General features: G+C 46.4%; 1 protein-coding gene across 1 annotated transcript in view; it reads right to left on the reverse strand.

Annotated features, from left to right (window-relative positions):
- Positions 1–20085, reverse strand: part of ano8b (anoctamin 8b) — a 103673-nt gene that overhangs the window by 14492 nt on the left and 69096 nt on the right. Inside the window, exons 7-16 of the mRNA XM_042322727.1 lie at positions 19296–19423; positions 18272–18433; positions 16757–16909; positions 12390–12516; positions 11577–11632; positions 11371–11445; positions 7045–7292; positions 6298–6829; positions 3508–3699; positions 2439–2570 (exon numbers count right to left, since the gene is read on the reverse strand). Of these exons, the coding sequence (XP_042178661.1) occupies positions 2439–2570; positions 3508–3699; positions 6298–6829; positions 7045–7292; positions 11371–11445; positions 11577–11632; positions 12390–12516; positions 16757–16909; positions 18272–18433; positions 19296–19423 (1805 nt within the window). The remainder of the gene's footprint in view (positions 1–2438; positions 2571–3507; positions 3700–6297; positions 6830–7044; positions 7293–11370; positions 11446–11576; positions 11633–12389; positions 12517–16756; positions 16910–18271; positions 18434–19295; positions 19424–20085) is intronic.

Raw genomic sequence — 20085 nt, forward strand, 5'->3', positions numbered from 1 at the left:
CTTGGTCATTCTTTAACAGTAACTTCCTCACCATTTTAGATAAGCATGCTCCGTTCAAAAAATGCAGAACTAAGAACAGATACAGTCCTTGGTTCACCCCAGACCTGACTGCCCTCGACCAGCACAAAAACATCCTGTGGCGGACTGCAATAGCATCGAATAGTCCCCGTGATATGCAACTGTTCAGGGAAGTCCGGAACCAATACACGCAGTCAGTCAGGAAAGCTAAGGCCAGCTTCTTCAGGCAGAAGTTTGCATCCTGTAGCTCCAACTCCAAAAAGTTCTGGGACACTGTGAAGTCCATGGAGAACAAGAGCACCTCCTCCCAGCAGCCCACTGCACTGAGGCTAGGTAACACGGTCATCACCGATAAATCCATGATTATCGAAAACTTCAATAAGCATTTCTCAACGGCTGGCCATGCCTTCCGCCTGGCAACTCCAACCTCGGCCAACAGCTCCGCCCCCCCGGCAGCTCCTCGCCCAAGCCTCTCCAGGTTCTCCTTTACCCAAATCCAGATAGCAGATGTTCTGAAAGAGCTGCAAAACCTGGACCCGTACAAATCAGCTGGGCTTGACAATCTGGACCCCCTATTTCTGAAACTATCCGCCGCCATTGTCGCAACCCCTATTACCAGCCTGTTCAACCTCTCTTTCATATCGTCTGAGATCCCCAAGGATTGGAAAGCTGCCGCAGTCATCCCCCTCTTCAAAGGGGAGACACCCTGGACCCAAACTGTTACAGACCTATATCCATCCTGCCCTGCCTATCTAAGGTCTTCGAAAGCCAAGTCAACAAACAGGTCACTGACCATCTCGAATCCCACCGTACCTTCTCCGCTGTGCAATCTGGTTTCCGAGCCGGTCACGGGTGCACCTCAGCCACACTCAAGGTACTAAACGATATCATAACCACCATCGATAAAAGACAGTACTGTGCAGCCGTCTTCATTGACCTTGCCAAGGCTTTCGACTCTGTCAATCACCATATTCTTATCGGCAGACTCAGTAGCCTCGGTTTTTCGGATGACTGCCTTGCCTGGTTCACCAATTACTTTGCAGACAGAGTTCAGTGTGTCAAATCGGAGGGCATGCTTCTCCGGTCCTCTGGCAGTCTCTATGGGGGTGCCACAGGGTTCAATTCTCGGGCCGACTCTTTTCTCTGTATATATCAATGATGTTGCTCTTGCTGCGGGCGATTCCCTGATCCACCTCTACGCAGACGACACCATTCTATATACTTTCGGCCCGTCATTGGACACTGTGCTATCTAACCTCCAAACAAGCTTCAATGCCATACAACACTCCTTCCGTGGCCTCCAACTGCTCTTAAACGCTAGTAAAACCAAATGCATGCTTTTCAACCGATCGCTGCCTGCACCCGCATGCCCGACTAGCATCACCACCCTGGATGGTTCCGACCTTGAATATGTGGACATCTATAAGTACCTAGGTGTCTGGCTAGACTGCAAACTCTCCTTCCAGACTCATATCAAACATCTCCAATCGAAAATCAAATCAAGAGTCGGCTTTCTATTCCGCAACAAAGCCTCCTTCACTCACGCCGCCAAGCTTACCCTAGTAAAACTGACTATCCTACCGATCCTCGACTTCGGCGATGTCATCTACAAAATGGCTTCCAACACTCTACTCAGCAAACTGGATGCAGTCTATCACAGTGCCATCCGTTTTGTCACTAAAGCACCTTATACCACCCACCACTGCGACTTGTATGCTCTAGTCGGCTGGCCCTCGTTACATATTCGTCGCCAGACCCACTGGCTCCAGGTCATCTACAAGTCCATGCTAGGTAAAGCTCCGCCTTATCTCAGTTCACTGGTCACGATGGCAACACCCATCTGTAGCACGCGCTCCAGCAGGTGTATCTCACTGATCATCCCTAAAGCCAACACCTCATTTGGCCGCCTTTCGTTCCAGTATTCTGCTGCCTGTGACTGGAACGAATTGCAAAAATCGCTGAAGTTGGAGACTTTTATCTCCCTCACCAACTTCAAACATCAGCTATCTGAGCAGCTAACCGATCGCTGCAGCTGTACATAGTCTATTGGTAAATAGCCCACCCATTTTCACCTACCTCATCCCCATACTGTTTTTATTTATTTACTTTTCTGCTCTTTTGCACACCAATATCTCTACCTGTACATGACCATCTGATCATTTATCACTCCAGTGTTAATCTGCAAAATTGTAATTATTCGCCTACCTCCTCATGCCTTTTGCACACATTGTATATAGACTCCCCCCTTTGTTTTCTACTGTGTTATTGACTTGTTAATTGTTTATTCCATGTGTAACTCTGTGTTGTCTGCTCACACTGCTATGCTTTATCTTGGCCAGGTCGCAGTTGCAAATGAGAACTTGTTCTCAACTAGCCTACCTGGTTAAATAAAGGTGAAATAAAAAAATAAAATAAAAAACCTCAAGGATGACAATGGAGATGATGGCCATCTCGGGGCTGAGCCAGGGGAAGAGGCGCTGCAGCTGACCACACTGACCAATCAGGTAACAGTTGACTATGATGGCGATCAGACCCATGGCCTCCATCGCCGTCTGCAGAGAGACACACACACCACAGACAGGTTTACTGTATGTACACAGAACATCATGCCTATAAAGCTTACCCAACTCCACGATTAGGCTTTATGAAAGGACACGTCTCTGTTTATTGAATAGTAGTGCTGGGCTACAACAACAGCCTGTGCATTCTGTGAGCTTGCATAACCAGTTTCCCATTCCCACCCCTCTGACTGACCAATATGTCCCTCAGTCCTGCCTTTCCCTAGGTCCTACCTGTCCCTCAGTCCTGCCTGTCCCTAGGTCCTACCTGTCCCTCAGTGCTGCCTGTCCCTCAATCCTGTCTGTGCCTCAATATCATCTGTCCCTCAGTCATACCTGTCCCTCAGTCCTGCCTTTTCCTAGGTCCTACCTGTCCCTCAGTCCTGCCTGTCCCTAGGTCCTACCTGTCCCTCAGTGCTGCCTGTCCCTCAATCCTGCCTGTCCCTCAATCTCATCTGTCCCTCAGTCATACCTGTCCCTCAGTCACATCTGTCCCTCAGTCCTACCTGTCCCTCAGTCACATCTGTCAATCAGTCCTACCTGTCCCTCAGTCTCATCTGTCCCTCAGTCCTGCCTGTCCCTCAATCTCATCTGTCCCTCAGTCCTGCCTTTTCCTAGGTCCTACCTGTCCCTCAGACCTGCCTGTCCCTCAATCCTGCCTGTCCCTCAATCTCATCTGTCCCCCAGTCATACCTGTCCCTCAGTCCTGCCTGTCCCTCAGTCCTGCCTGTCCCTCAATCCTGCCTGTCCCTCAATCTCATCTGTACCTCAGTCCTACCTGTCCCTAAGTCATACCTCTCCTTCAGTCCTACCTGTACCTCAGTCATACCTGTACCTCAGTCCTACCTGTCCCTCAGTCATACCTCTCCTTCAGTCCTACCTGTCCCTCAGTCATACCTCTCCTTCATTGCTACCTGTACCTCAGTCATACCTGCCACTGTCCGATGCTCTCCACTCTCTTGCCGAAGGGTCTCTGCAGGCCGGTACAGAGTTTGAAGGCGTCGCTGCGGATCTCGATGATGTTGTTGATGAGGGCACACATGGCCGCCAGGGGGAAGGCTGAGGAGAAGAGAACTACGTAGCCGAACTGGACAAACATCTCCTGGTAGTCCTGGAAGGTGTCCTGGAAGGGACAAAAAACACAAGGGATAGTCAGCACTGTCTGTGACATGGATAGATGATAATCCCGTTCAAAAAATGATTTGTTTTGTTTAATGCTTTTTTGGTTACTACATGATTCCATATGTGTTATTTCATAGTTCTGATGTCTTCACTATTTCTAATGTAGAAAATAGTAAATAAGAAAGATCAACCCTTGAATGAGTATGTGTGTACAAACTTTTGACGGGCACTGTAATTGCACATGTATGGGAAGCTAGCTACTCATGGATAACTTCGCACAGTGACGTCAAGAGAACCCCTAACGTAAATGTCCCTTTTTTATGGTTCAGTGGTACTGCCAGTTGACACAGATACAATGTATTTACAGTTCTTGGTGGTATTAAATAAATACTATTTTCTATGAGACGTATGTGGTAGGGTCTACAGACAATCACGGACTACAAATGGAAAACCATCCACGTGCGGACACTGACGTCTTGCTTCAGGACAGGCTAAACACCTTCGCCTGCTTTGAGGATAACACAGTGCCACCGATGCGGCCCGCTACCAAGGACTGTGGGCTCTCCTTCTCCGTGGCCGACGTGAGTGAAGACATTTAACCGTGTTAACCCTCACAAGGCGGACGGCCCAGACGGCATCCCTAGCCGCGTCCTCGGGGCATGCGCAGACCAGCTGGCTGGAGTGTTTACGGACATATTCGATCTCTCCCTATCTCAGTCTGCTGTCCCCACATGCTTCAAGATATACACCATTGTTCCTGTACCCAAGAAAGCTAAGGTAACTGAAATAAATGATTCTCGTCCTGTAGCACTCACTTCTGTCATCATGAAGTGCTTTGAGAGACTAACTAGTCAAGGATCTGGGTTTGAACTGCGCCCTATGCAACTGGGTCCTGGACTTCCTGATGGGCCGCCCCCTGGTGGTGAAGGCAGGAAACAACACCTCCACTTCGCTGATCCTCAACACATGGGTGTGTGTTCACAAGGATGCGTGCTCAGCCCCCTCCTGTACTCCCTGTTCACCCATGACTGCGTGGCCAAGCACGCCTCCAACTCAATCATCAAGTTTGCAGACCACACAACAGTAGTAGGCCTGATTATCAACAATGACGAGACAGCTTACAGGGAGGAGGTGAGGGCCCTGGGTGTGTGGTGCCAGGAAAATAATCTCTCACTCAACATCAACAAAACAAAAGAGCTGATCGTGGACTTCAGGAAACAGCAGAGGGAGCACCCCCCTATCCACATCGACGGGACCACAGTGGAGAAGGTGGAAAGCTTAAAGTTCCTCGGTGCACACGTCACTGACAAACTGAAATGGTCCACCCACACAGACAGTGTGGTGAAGAAGGCGCAACAGCGCCTCTATTTATTTATTTTATTTCACCTTTATTTAATCAGGTAGGCTAGTTGAGAACAAGTTCTCATTTACAACTGCGACCTGGCCAAGATTGGCAAAAATTGTCTTGGCACCTAAAACCCTCACAAACTTTGACAGATGCACAATTGAGAGCATCCTGTCAGGCTGTATCACCGCCTGGTATGGCAACTGCACCACCCGCAACCGCAAACCCCACCGTCTGCCCAAAGCATCACCGGGGGCAAACTACCTGCCCTCCAGGACACCTACAGCTCCCGATGTCACAGGAAGGCCAAAAAGATCATCAAGGACAGAAACCACCCGAGCCACTGCCTGTTCACCCCGTTATCATCCAGAAGGCGAGGTCAGTACAGGTGCATCAAAGCTGGGACCGAGAGACTGAAAAACAGCTTCTAGCTCAAGGCCATCAGACTGCTAAATAGCCATCACTAGCAGAGGCTGCTGCCCTATATACATATATTTGAAATCACTGGCCACTTTAATAATGGAACACTAGTCACTTTAATAATATTTACATATTTTGCATTACTCATCTCATACTGTATGTCTATACTGTATTCTATTCTATTCTACTGTATTTTAGTCTATGCCGCTCTGACATTGCTCGTCCAAATATTTATATATTCTTAATTCCATTACTTTACTTTAGATTTGTGTGTATTGTTGTGAACTTGTTAGATATTACTTGTTAGATACTACTGCACTGTTGGAGCAAGAAACTACTACATTTCGCTACACCTTCAATAACATCTGCTAAATATGTGTATGTGACCAATACAATTGGATTTGATTTACACAGTAATTACATTCAAGTTAGCACAGCAGTCAATAGAATAAGTAGAAGTATTTTCCCAGAGGTAACCTCAAAACCAATCCATGCCATCTCAGATACCAATCAACAGCTTAGAGCTCAAATCACTTCAGGGATCAAATGAGAGTTTGTGAAGGACTCTAGGCAGGATATATTGTAGTATCATATGGATGGACAGAGGCATGAGTTTGGCTGAGAGAGCATGGGGTAAATCTCGGGCCATGGTAACAGGAACACATGCCCAGCTACATGATTCAGTATGAAAATGGAAATAGATCTACAGAGGGATGGTTACCCCTCTAGTTGGTGTCATATGGGACGATGTAATTGTTTATTTAGAGTTGGCATTGTTGACATAGGTCACATAGTGAGTGAGCCTGCTCATCTGTGTGTGTGCTGTCTTCCTACCTCATATGTCTGCATGCAGCTTTCCATCTCAGCCTGTGCCAGACTCGTACTCTCCTGCTCCTCTGGCGGGTCGATCCATGACTCCCGCTTGGTTTTAGAGTCTGCCCTCTCCAAACTCCTCTGCCTTCTGCGATGACGCACCGTCACCGTGCTCTCTGGCCCAGAAGGCAGCGGGGCAGCCGCCATACTCTCATTGGCCGAAACTCCCGTGTCCTTTGTCTCAGTGACGCCATTGTCATCGTCATCATCATATGTCTCGAACACCGATGCCGGATCCATCCCCTTCTCCACCATAGTGGGGCTGCCGTCCTCCAAGAAACTGTCCTCCATTGTGGGGATGCAGCCCCCTCCAGTTGACTTCCTGTCCCCCCTCTCTATGAAGCTGACTTTCCTCAGCTTGAGGCCACAGTCTATCAGACTCTCAGACGATTCCTCATTCTCTCCCTCACTGAACCTCCCACTGTCCCCCTCCTCCCTCTCTCCCTCCTCCTCTTCAGGCACCCCACATCCCCCGTTCAGACACTTCTTCTCCCTGCAGAACAGAGGAAAGGTTTGCCTGTAGTCATATAATCATATACTATCTATAACACTATTGTATTGGGTTAGCCATGTAATAATGTGAACGTGTCACACAACCTCAAACAAATCAAAACATAGGCTTGACTACACTCAAGGAAACATGTCTGAAAAAGGAAGCTCTTGTGTTACGTATTCATGGGTGAATACAAGCTGTTGTGTCAGCATTACCTGCGGTCAGGCTGTCCCACCCCGGGTCTGGTTCCCCTCAGGCCAGGGCCCGGCATGGCCTGGTCGGTGGGTGAAGCCTGGGGCTTTCCTGCGGCCAGCCTGCAGTACTTGAGCAGGGCTGAGAGGAGCAGATCCCAGACGCTGCGCAGGGTGAGCTCGCCCAGCTTGTGGCGCTCGTACAGGTAAGGCTGCATCACCTCCTTCACGTTCTGGACAAAATGGCGGATGATCAGCAGGGTGGCCAGCATCTGACACAAACAGGAAATAGAGGACAGGATCAAGGGTTAAAGGTCAGGGATGTCAGGATCTGTCACAGGGTTTAATACCATGCATAGCGATTTCGATAATTAATAAGTAATCATTAGGGCACCACAGTAAACAAATAAAGTTGTACAAAATCAAGAAAGATAATTCCTTTGCAAAAATAAAATATTCACTCAGTACTAAACGCAATGGACTGAAAACAATTGTATATCTAAACCGCAAGCAGTTCACTCCCATTCAAATACACACGCTGCTCTGGATCTACTGCCTGGTCCAATGTGTAACATCAAAACCATGACATGCAAAACTACCACTACCATGACTACCACTACCTTGACTACCACTACCATGACTACCACTACCTTGACTACCACTACCATGACTACCACTATCATGACTACCACTATCATGACTACCACTACCATGACTACCGCTATCATGACTACCGCTATCATGACTACCGCTATCATGACTACCACTATCATGACTACCACTACCATGACTACCACTACCATGACTACCACTATCATGACTACCACTACCATGACTACCGCTACCATGACTACCACTACCATGACTACCACTACCATGACTACCACTATCATGACTACCACGATCATGACTACCACTACCATGACTACCGCTACCATGACTACCACTACCATGACTACCGCTACCATGACTACCACTATCATGACTACCACTATCATGACTACCACTATCATGACTACCACTATCATGACTACCACTGAGTTGAGACCTAGGACACAGAGACACACACATATTGTCATTTCACTGCAAACCATGACCAAGTCAAAGCACAAACCACACATAGCATATTGACAGACAGTCCTCAGTCATCAGTCATCAATCATCAGTTTACACCAATGACAACAAATGATTAGTATGTTCCTTAACACAAACAGAAAGTGAGGCATAAAAACATATCCTGGAACATTTTGGGTTTTCAGAAATCTATAAACACAGAGAAATGAATAAACTATAAACACACAAGGCCACAGTTATTAGAGATGGACTGAGTGACAGGAAGAAGGACAAAAGGACTGAGTGACAGGAAGAAGGACAAAAAGACAGAGTGACAGGAAGAAGGACAGAGTGACAGGAAGGAGGACAAAAGGACTGAGTGACAGGAAGAAGGACAGAGTGACAGGAAGAGGGACAAAAGGACTGAGTGACAGGAAGAAGAACAGAGTGACAGGAAGAAGAACAGAGTGACAGGAAGAAGGACAGAGTGACAGGAAGAAGGACAGAGTGACAGGAAGAAGAACAGAGTGACAGGAAGAAGAACAGAGTGACAGGAAGAAGAACAGAGTGACAGGAAGAAGGACAAAAGGACTGAGTGTCAGGAAGAAGGACAGACTGACAGGAAGAAGGACAGAGTGACAGGAAGAAGTACAGAGCGACAGGAAGAAGGACTGAGTGACAGGAAGAAGGACAGAGTGACAGGAAGAAGGACAGAGTGACAGGAAGAAGGACAAAAGGACTGAGTGACAGGAAGAAGGACTGAGTGACAGGAAGAAGGACAGAGTGACAGGAAGAAGGACAGAGTGACAGGAAGAGGGACAAAAGGACTGAGTGACAGGAAGAAGAACAGAGTGACAGGAAGAAGGACTGAGTGACAGGAAGAAGGACAGAGTGACAGGAAGAAGGACAAAAGGACTGAGTGACAGGAAGAAGGACAGAGTGACGGGAAGAGGGACAAAAGGACTGAGTGACAGGAAGAAGGACAGAGTGACAGGAAGAAGGACTGAGTGACAGGAAGAAGGACTGAGTGACAGGAAGAAGGACAGAGTGACAGGAAGAAGGACAGAGTGACAGGAAGAAGGACAAAAGGACTGAGTGACAGGAAGAAGGACAGAGTGACAGGAAGAGGGACAAAAGGACTGAGTGACAGGAAGAAGGACAGAGTGACAGGAAGAAGGACTGAGTGACAGGAAGAAGGACAGAGTGACAGGAAGAAGGACAGAGTGACAGGAAGAAGGACAAAAGGACTGAGTGACAGGAAGAAGGACAGAGTGACAGGAAGAGGGACAAAAGGACTGAGTGACAGGAAGAAGGACAGAGTGACAGGAAGAAGGACTGAGTGACAGGAAGAAGGACAGAGTGACAGGAAGAAGGACTGAGTGACAGGAAGAAGGACAGAGTGACAGGAAGAAGGACAGAGTGACAGGAAGAAGTACAAAAGGACTGAGTGACAGGAAGAAGGACAGAGTGACAGGAAGAAGGACAGAGTGACAGGAAGAAGGACAGAGTGACAGGAAGAGGGACAAAAGGACTGAGTGACAGGAAGAAGGACAGAGTGACAGGAAGAAGGACTGAGTGACAGGAAGAAGGACAGAGTGACAGGAAGAAGGACTGAGTGACAGGAAGAAGGACAAAAGGACTGAGTGACAGGAAGAAGGACTGAGTGACAGGAAGAAGTACAAAGGGACAGAGTGACAGGAAAAAGGACTGAGTGACAGGAAGAAGGACAGAGTGACAGGAAGAAGGACTGAGTGACAGGAAGAAGTACAAAGGGACAGAGTGACAGGAAAAAGGACTGAGTGACAGGAAGAAGTACAAAGGGACAGAGTGACAGGAAAAAGGACTGAGTGACAGGAAGAAGTACAAAGGGACAGAGTGACAGGAAAAAGGACAGAGTGACGGGAAGAAGGACAGAGTGACAGGAAGAAGGACTGAGTGACAGGAAGAAGTACAAAGGGACAGAGTGACAGGAAAAAGGACTGAGTGACAGGAAGAAGGACAGAGTGACAGGAAGAAGGACAGAGTGACAGGAAGAAGGACAGAGTGACAGGAAGAAGGACAGAGTGACAGGAAGAAGGACAGAGTGACAGGAAGAAGGACAGAGTGACAGGAAGAAGGACAGAGTGACAGGAAGAAGGACTGAGTGACAGGAAGAAGGACAGAGTGACAGGAAGAAGGACTGAGTGACAGGAAGAAGTACAGAGTGACAGGAAGAAGGACAGAGTGACAGGAAGAAGGACAAAGGGACAGAGTGACAGGAAGAAGGACTGAGTGACAGGAAGAGGGACAAAGGGACAGGAAGAAGGACTGAGTGACAGGAAGAAGTACAAAGGGACAGAGTGACAGGAAGAAGGACTGAGTGACAGGAAGAAGGACAAAAGGACAGAGTAACAGATTGACGTGCCAGGCAAATGACTTTCCCGACACAAACCTTATAGAACAGCTGCTCAAATCCAAAGGTAGCCAGATGCTACAAACCCAAAGCAGAACACTACTTAACAGACATATCAACCGCTTCCAAAGTCCCATCATGAACACAACTAACAAAGAGACAGGCAGAGTGGAAAACCAACTGTGGAACATTCTATATGTGTTTTTAAATCCACATAGTATTCACATGTAATACACGTCTTCCTATAGTAGGTAACTGGGTGTGTGACAAGTTACCAACGGAATTCTTACAAAAACATCGGACTAGCAGGTTAATGCCAGCAGACAGCCTACAACAGACACACATTTAGCCATCCTGCATCTACCTGAACATGGAAATGCTTTCTATGCAATGCCAAAAGATACATACAATAATGATGCTAAAACTACAAGCACAACAAAATAACAGTCTACAACTCTACACAAATAAGGCACATGATGTTTAAAGGTCTAAGGTCATGCATTTGGGCGCTGGGCAGCTAATGTCGAGATGACTTTGACCTCTAACCCCCTGACCCTTGACACACAGGCAAGGTCGTACTTTGGACCTGAAGGAGGCCTTGATGACCCAGGGGATGGTGACGACCAACAGCCTGATCTTGAGGAAGACAAAAGGCAGCACATTGTCCTTCAGCTGTCTGAGAAGACTCTGTCCCAGAGAGAACACCAGCAACACCTAAGACCAGCATCACGGAACCAGCACCGCAGAACCACACAACAGAGACAGGATGGAAAATAGAGAGAACGAAGAGAGAGCAACATGTGAAGGGGAGGGAGGGATGAAGCAAGGAAGACCAGGAAGGTGAACACGGTTTGGGTAACTATTTGGAAAGAGTGGAAACGTGTTGTGATTTAAGAGTCTCTTACCTCTTTCAGACGCTCCATGTCTTTGAGGTAGAATCCAATGTAGAAAAGGCTGAGATAAGAGTTTACAAACTGAAACTGAGAGTACAGAAAGAAAACATGCGAGTGGTAAAGACCTCTGTGGGAATGTGTCAATTCTGTATTTCAATCCTTTGTCTTGTGAAAAGTGAGTCCAATTTCCATGTAATAAGGAAGATGACAGCACTCACAAGAACCAATTTAATGATGAGATGTTTCTCATAGGCACTCTGGAGTCTATAGTTTTCTGTGGGGGAAGAAAAATAACGTCAGAATTCACAGCAATAATCATCATCACCTGAATTAGTTTTTAAAAATTCCACTGCTCCTCGACTCTCTGCCCTCTATTAGCCCATTCCCCTTCCCCTCTGCCACATGCACAAGTGTCCCAAAGCTGAGGGGGTGAAAATTACGAAGGGTGTAGGGGCTAATTAGACCCTCCGATAGCCACTTCCACAGAGCCAGCAACGCTGCCTGCTTCAGAGCGAAGTGGTATCCCATAACGCACCGCGTTATTTTTGAGTTTGCACAATTTCACACAAAAGATCTAATTATGAGCCACCTGTAATTGTTTGTGTCTGATTTCGAGGCTTGACACATGTTACAGATTAAATACCAAATTAAATGTTACTGAGGATTACATCTTGTAAAACAACACAGGGAATTTTCTATTTTTAATTTCATGCTTGTTTTATTATTTAAATGAGAAACATGAATTGCATCATCACAAGTGTGTCCCGAAGTTGAGGGGTTTATTTGTTCCTCACTCGCCACTCTTGAAGTCACCCTCTGAGTTTCGTCGGCAGCACGTGACAATGGAGGGCCCTACGACTGAGTTGATAGGGGCGAGAGGTTGGTTTGGGATTCACGGTAGGTTTATAGGTGTTGTTTTTTTTACCCCCTACCCTTTTCAGATACACCAGCACCTGGTATACAGAAGCAGGCATGGTAAAATAGTGGGATGTTGGTCTGTGTATGAAAGGGATAAGAGTGCCTGTTCTCACCCATGTCGTTGAGCCAGTAGGCTATCTTCCTGTACACCTCGTCACAGGCAGTCACAGTGATGGCCAGCATGATCTTAGGGATGAACCGGGCCAGACGAGGTACTTCTTTAATCCCCATAACAAACTCCTGCAAACGCCATAACAACAACAACAACTTTCTTACTTACTACACACATTACAAACCTTTACCGTCCATACAATGTCAATCTACATTCAGTACCAGTCAACAGTTTGGACACACCTACTCATTCAAGGGTTTTTCTTTATTTTTACTATTTTCTACAATGTAGAAAAATAGTGAATACATCACAACTTTGAAATAACACATATGGAATCATGTAGTAAACAAATCAAAATATATTTTATATTTGAGCTTCTTCAAAGTAGCCACACTTTGCCTTGATGACAGCTTTGCACACTCTTGGCATTCTCTCAACCAGCTTCATGAGGTAGTCACCTGGAATGCATTTCAATGAACCGGTGTGCCTTGTTAAAAGTTCATTTGCTTAATTTCTTTCCTTCTTAATCCATTTGAACCAATTAGTTGTGTTGTGACAAGGTAGGGGTGGTACAGTATACAGAAGATAGCCCTATTTGGTAAAATACCATATTATGGCATGAACAGCTCAAATAATCAAAGAGAACAACAGTCCATCATTAATTTAAGACATGAAGGTCAGTCAATACAGAAAATGTCAAGAAGTTTGAAAGTTTCTTCAAGTGCAGTCGCAAAAACCATCAAGTGCTATGATGAAACTGTCTCTCATGAGGACCGCCACAGGACAGGAAGGCCCAGAGTTACCTCTACTGCAGAGGATAAGTTCATTAGAATGAACTGCACCTCAGAAATTGCAACCCAAATAAATGCTTCACATAGTTCAAGTAACAGACACATCTCAACATCAACTGGAGACTGCGTGAATCAGGCCTTCATGGTCGAATCGCTGCAAAGAAACTACTACTAAAAGGACACCAATAATAAGAAGAGACTAACTTGGGCCAAGAAACACGAGCAAGGAAATCAGTCCTTTGGTCTGATGAGTGCAAATTTGAGAGTTTTGGTTCCAACCGCAGTGTCATTGTGAGACGCAGAGTAGATTAATGGATGATCTCCGCATTTGTGGTTCCCACCGTGAAGCATGTAGGAGGAGGTGTGAAGGTGTGGGGGTGCATTGCTGGTGACACTGTCAGTGATTTATTTAGAATGCAAGGCAACACTTTACCAGCAGGGCTACCGTAGCGTTCTGCAGTGATACGACATCCCATCTGGTTAGCGCTTAGTGGGACTATCACTTGTTTTTCAACAGGACAATGACCCAAAAACACCTCCAGGCTGTGTAAGGCATATTTGACCAAGAAGGAGAGTGATGGAGTGCTGCATCAGATAACCTGGCCTCCACAGTCACCCGATCTAAACCCAATTCAGATCGTTTGGGATGAGTTGGACCGTAGAGTGAAGGAAAATCAGTCAACAAGCACTCAGCATATGTGGGAACTCCTTCAAGACTGTTGGAAAAGCATTCCTCATGAAGCTGGTTGAGAGAATTCCAAGAGTGTTCAAAGCTGTCACAAGGAAAGGGTGGCTACTTTAAATAATTTAAACTCTAAAATGTGTTTTGATTTGTTTAACCCTTTTTGGTTCGTATGTGTTATTTCATGGTTTTGATGTCTTCACTATTATTCTACAATTTTGCCTGGTACTGTAAGAAATAGACCTCTGAACTTTTCACCTATTACTACCTGTCAGGGCAAGGAGATTGAGGTTGTAACCTCATATAAATATCTTGGAATTTTAATTGATGACGGCCTCTCTTTTAAATTGCATATTCAACAACTTTACAAAAGAATTGAAGCTGAAATTGGGATTTTATTTTAGGAATAAGGCCTGTTTTTCTTTTGAAGCCAGAAGGAGACTAGTATCAGCTACATTTGTGCCTTTACTAGACTATGGGGATATTTTATATATGAATGCTTCCACTCAGTGTTTGAGATCAATTGACACTCTTTACCATGGCACTTTGAGATTTATTTTAAACTGCAAAACCCTTAAGCACCACTGCACTTTATACCAGGGTTGGCTGGCCTTCTCTAGTCACTCGTAGGCTCAGTCACTGGTATACTTTTATTTACAAAGCCTTTTTGGGTTTACTTTTTATTCGTGCATTTTTATTGTTCAGAAATGTGGTGGGTACTATCTTCATTCGCTGGGCTTTACCCTGCTAACTGTTCAAATGTCCGAACTGAATTTGGTAAAAGAGCTTATATGTGCTCTGTGCCATCGTCTTGGAACGCCTTACAAAATACTTTTAAACTGGAAGAACTTGTCCCGATTGATGTTTTTAAATCACTGATGAAGGATTTTGAGGCTGATTCCCTGACCTGTCAATGTTTTTAATTTGCTGTTTTATACTCTTGTGAATTCAATGGTTTTTACTAGATTACTTATAGTTTTTCATGTTGTCTGTCTGTATTTTTTTTGTAACGACTTGGTGCTGCCTATCTTGGCCAGGGCGCTCTTGAAAAAGAGATTTCAATCTCAATGAGCCCTTCCTGGTTAAATAAAGGTTAAATAAAATAAATAAAAATATGGCTTCAATTACATGTATTATATTAACTATTCTGTATTACGTGGCTACATACAGCTATAGAACGCACTGAGAAGAACCACATCCATCCTAAGGAATAGATGTTTATGACCGATTCAGAATCAAAAGAAATGTACAGTTGAAGTCAGATGTTTACCTTAGACAAATACATTTAAACTCAGTTTTTCACAATTCCTGACATTTAATCCTAGTAACCACTTTAAGAATGTGAAATGTCAGAATAATAGTAGAGATAATGATTTATTTCAGCTTTTATTTCTTTCATCACATTCCCAGTGGGTCAGACGTTTACATACACTCAGTTAGTATTTGGTAGCATTGCCTTTAAATTGTTTAACTTGGGTCAAATGTTTCGGGTTGCCTTCCACAAGCTCCCCACAATAAGTTGGGTGAATTCTGGCCCATTCCTCCTGACAGAGCTGGTGTAACTGAGTCAGGTTTGTAGGCCTCCTCGCTCACACACGCTTTTTCAGTTCTGCCCACAAATTTTCTATAGGATTGAGGTCAGGGCTTTGTGATGACCACTCCAATACCTTGACTATGTTGTCCTTAAGCCATTTTACCACAACTTTGGAATTATGCTTGGGGTCATTGTCCATTTGGAAGACCCATTTGCGACCAAGCTTTAACTTCCTGACTGATGTCTTGAGATGTTGCTTCAATATATTCACATAATATTCCTGCCTCATGATGCCATCTATTTTGTGAAGTGCACCAGTCCCTCCTGAAGCAAAGCACTCCCACACCATGATGCTGCCACCCCCGTGCTTCATGGTTGGGATGGTGTTCTTCAGCTTGCAAGCCTCCCCCTTTTTCCTCCAAACATAACGATGGTCATTATAGCTAAACAGTTCTATTTTTGTTTCATCAGACCAGAGGACATTTCTCCAAAAAGTACGATCTTTGTCCCCAGTTGCAAACCGTAGTCTGGCTTTTATATGGCAGTTTTGGAGCAGTGGCTTCTTCCTTGCTGAGCCTTTCAGGTTATGTCGATATAGGACTCGTTTTACTGTGGATATAGATACTTTTGTACCTGTTTCCTCCAGCATCTTCACAAGGTCCTTTGCTGTTGTTCTGGGATTGATGTGCACTTTTCACACCAAAGTGCGTTAATCTCTAAGAGACAGAACGCGTCTCCTTCCTGAGCGGTATTACGGCTACGTGGTCCCATGGTGTTTATACTTGCATACTATTGTTTGTACAGATGAACGTGGTACCTTCAGGCATTTGGAAATTACTCCCAAGGATTAACCAGACTTGTGGATGTCTACAATTTCTTTTCTGAGGTCTTGGCTAATTTCTTTTGATTGTATCATGATGTCAAGTGAAAAGGCACTGAGTTTGAAGGTAGGCCTTGAAATACATCCACAGATACACCTCCAATTGACTCAAATGATGTCAATTAGCCTATCAGAAGCTTCTAAAGCCATGACATAATTTTCTGGAATTGTCCAAGCTGTTTAAAGGCACAGTCAACTTAGTGTATGTAAACTTCTGACCCACTGGAATTGTGATAGAGTGAATGATAAGTGAACTAATCTGTCTGTAAACAATTGTTGGAAAATTAACTTGTGTCATGCACAAAGTAGATGTCCTAACCGACTTGACAAAACTATAGTTTGTTAACAAGACATTTGTGGAGTGGTTGAAAATGAGTTTTAATGACTCCAGCCTAAGTGTATGTAAACTTCCGACTTCAACTGTACATCTCCAGTAAGGAAATTTGACAGTGTTACTAAAAGCTGTTGATCATTCAGTGACCTGCAGTTCGAAGCAGAGGAGCATGGCCAGGAACACAAAGCAGAGACACAGGATGCAGATGGGCAGGCTGACCAGCCACCTGAACACCCTCCTCCTCCATGGTGGGTAGTAAAACTCCTCACAGCCTGTTATGGGGCTGCACCGCTTCACACCCTGCAGAGGGAAAGTGGGGGGGAAGAAAGGTTGAGAGAAAGAGAAGAGAAAGGGTGTAGGGAGGGAGGAGAGAGTTGGAGGGAGATATAGAGGGTTGGAGGAGGGAGATGGTGGAGGGAGGAGAGAGGTAGAGAGAGATGGCGAGAGGTGTAGGGAGGGAGGAGAGAGTTGGAGGGAGATATAGAGGGTTGGAGGAGGGAGATGGTGGAGGGAGGAGAGAGGTAGAGAGAGATGGAGAGAGGTATAGGGAGGGAGGAGAGAGTTGGAGGGAGATATAGAGGGTTGGAGGGAGATGGAAAGAGGTGGAGGGAGATGGTGGAGGGAGGAGAGAGGTAGAGAGAGATGGAGGGAGATGGAAAGAGGTGGAGGGAGATGGTGGAGGGAGGAGAGAGGTAGAGAGAGATGGAGAGAGGGAGGAGAGAGTTGGAGGGAGATATAGAGGGTTGGAGGGAGATGGAAAGAGGTGGAGGGAGATGGTGGAGCGAGTAGAGAGGTAGAGAGAGATGGAGAGAGGTGGAGGGAGGGAGGAGAGAGGTGGAGGGAGAGAGGCGAGAGATGGAGGGAGTTAGGCGGGAGGTGGAGGGAGGAGAGAGGTGGAGGGCGATGGTGGAGGGAGGAGAGAGGTGGAAAGAGATGGTGGAGGGAGGAGAGAGGTGGAGAGAGATGGAGAGAGGTGGAGGGAGGGAGGAGAGAGGTGGAGGGAGGGAGGCGAGAGACGGAGGGAGGCGAGAGGTGGAGGGAGATGGTGGAGGGAGGAGAGAGGTGGAGAGACATGGAGAGAGGTGGAGGGAGGAGAGAGGTGGAGGGAGATGGTGGAGGGAGGAGAGAGGTGGAGAGACATGGAGAGAGGTGGAGGGAGGAGAGAGGTGGAGGGAGATGGTGGAGGGAGGAGAGAGGTGGAGGGAGATGGTGGAGGGAGGAGAGAGGTGGAGAGACATGGAGAGAGGTGGAGAGAGGTGAGAGAGGTGGAGGGAGGAGAGAGGTGGAGGGAGATGGTGGAGGGAGGAGAGAGGTGGAGAGACATGGAGAGAGGTGGAGAGAGGTGAGAGAGGTGAGATATGGAGGAGAGAGGTGGAGGGAGGAGAAAGGTGGAGGGAGATGGTGGAGGGAGGAGAGAGGTGGAGAGAGATGAGAGAGGTGAGAGATGGAGGAGAGAGGTGGAGAGACATGGAGAGAGGTGAGAGATGGAGGAGAGAGGTGGAGGGGGGAAAGAGGGAGGGAGTAACAGGAAGGGAAGAGGAAGGAAAAATGTTTACACCTGTTGTCCAAAATTTTTATTGTAGCTCTGTGTTTTCCTTTAGTCATCTTCTTCTGTAAAATATATTGAGACATTGAGTTGAAATGTTCTCATGTCGTCCTCACCCTAAACTGCGTCCGTGGTTCCTCTAGGGACTCGTTAGGAGTGTCCAGCGTACCCCACTTATAGGCCAGCTCCGCCCCCCTTCTCTTCCACCTCTCCAAGAAGAGTGTGGCCCACACCACGTTAAACAGTGCAAACACCACACAGCAGATATCACGACTCGTCTGAGGAGAGAGAATACACAGCAGATATCACGACTCGTCTGAGGAGAGAGAATACACAGCAGATATCACGACTCGTCTGAGGAGAGAGGAGAATACTCAGCAGATATCACGACTCGTCTGAGAAGAGAGAATACACAGCAGATATCACGACTCGTCTGAGGAGAGAGAATACACAGCAGATATCACGACTCGTCTGAGGAGAGAGAATACACAGCAGATATCACGACTCGTCTGAGGAGAGAGAATACACAGCAGATATCATGACTCTTCTGAGAAGAGAGGAGAATACACAGCAGATATCACGACTCGTCTGAGGAGAGGAGAATACACAGCAGATATCACGACTCGTCTGAGGAGAGAGAATACACCGCAGATATCACGACTCGTCTGAAGAGAGAGAATACACAGCAGATATCACGACTCGTCTGAGGAGAGAGGAGAATACACAGCAGATATCACGACTCGTCTGAGGAGAGAGGAGAATACACAGGTGGTCCTTCTATTCCATGAAAAGACATGAGATCATCATATCTGAGGAACCTTAGAAACACAGTTGCTACATTTTCAAACGTCAACACAGTTCAATATCTCACCGTGAGCCAGTAGAAAAGGCTAACGTTGTTAAAGAAGGGAATACACTGTAATTCAGAGCAGATTGGAGTGTATCACAGTGAGTATGTCTCTGTGTATCTGTACTAAATGAGATACAAACAGTGCATTTGAAAAGTAAGCTGTAAGTAAAGCCTTGTCTTGACCCAGAGGACAGGAGTCTATCTCCTGTTGCTGGAGTGTGAGGCAGCTTGGTGTACAGGTACACCCCATTCCAGACAGGACACTTGAAAAGGTCCCGTGTAAAAGTCACCTGGTCAGACTCGGTGAGAACCCAGAGCACGAAGCCGATGACAGCAGGATACAGCATAGACGTGGTGTAGAACCCCAGCCAGGCGAAGTACATGGCTATCTTCACCCCAAAGTAGTCACGAATATCATCTAGATTCACCACAGAGGGAGACAGACCGTTAGATTCACCACAGAGGGAGACAGACATACACCACAGAGGGAGACAGACTGTTAGATTCACCACAGAGGGAGACAGACTGTTAGATTCACCACAGAGGGAGACAGACTGTTAGATTCACCACAGAGGGAGACAGACATACACCACAGAGGGAGACAGACTGTTAGATTCACCACAGAGGGAGACAGACATACACCACAGAGGGAGACAGACTGTTAGATTCAAACAGAGGGAGACAGACCGTTAGATTCACCACAGAGAAAAGACAGACGTTGTTCACCACAGAGGGAACAGACTGTTAGATTCACCACAGAGGGAGACAGACATCACCACAGTGGGTAGACAGACTGTTATCTTCACCACAGAGGAGATACAAACAGTGCATTTGAAGAGGGAGACAGACTGTTAGTTCACCACAGAGGGAGACAGACATACACCACAGAGGAGACAGACTGTCTATTCACCTGTTGCAGAGGGTGAGACAGACTTAGATTCACAGAGGAGACAGACTGTTACACCACAGAGGGAGACAGACACTTAAAAGGTCCCGTGTACCAAAGTCACAGAGTCAGACCGTGAGAACCCAGATTCACCACAGAGGAGACAGACTGTTAGATTCACCACAGAGGGAGAC

The sequence above is a fragment of the Oncorhynchus tshawytscha genome, linkage group LG05 (genome assembly GCF_018296145.1).
Source record: "Oncorhynchus tshawytscha isolate Ot180627B linkage group LG05, Otsh_v2.0, whole genome shotgun sequence".
Classification (NCBI taxonomy): domain Eukaryota; kingdom Metazoa; phylum Chordata; class Actinopteri; order Salmoniformes; family Salmonidae; genus Oncorhynchus; species Oncorhynchus tshawytscha.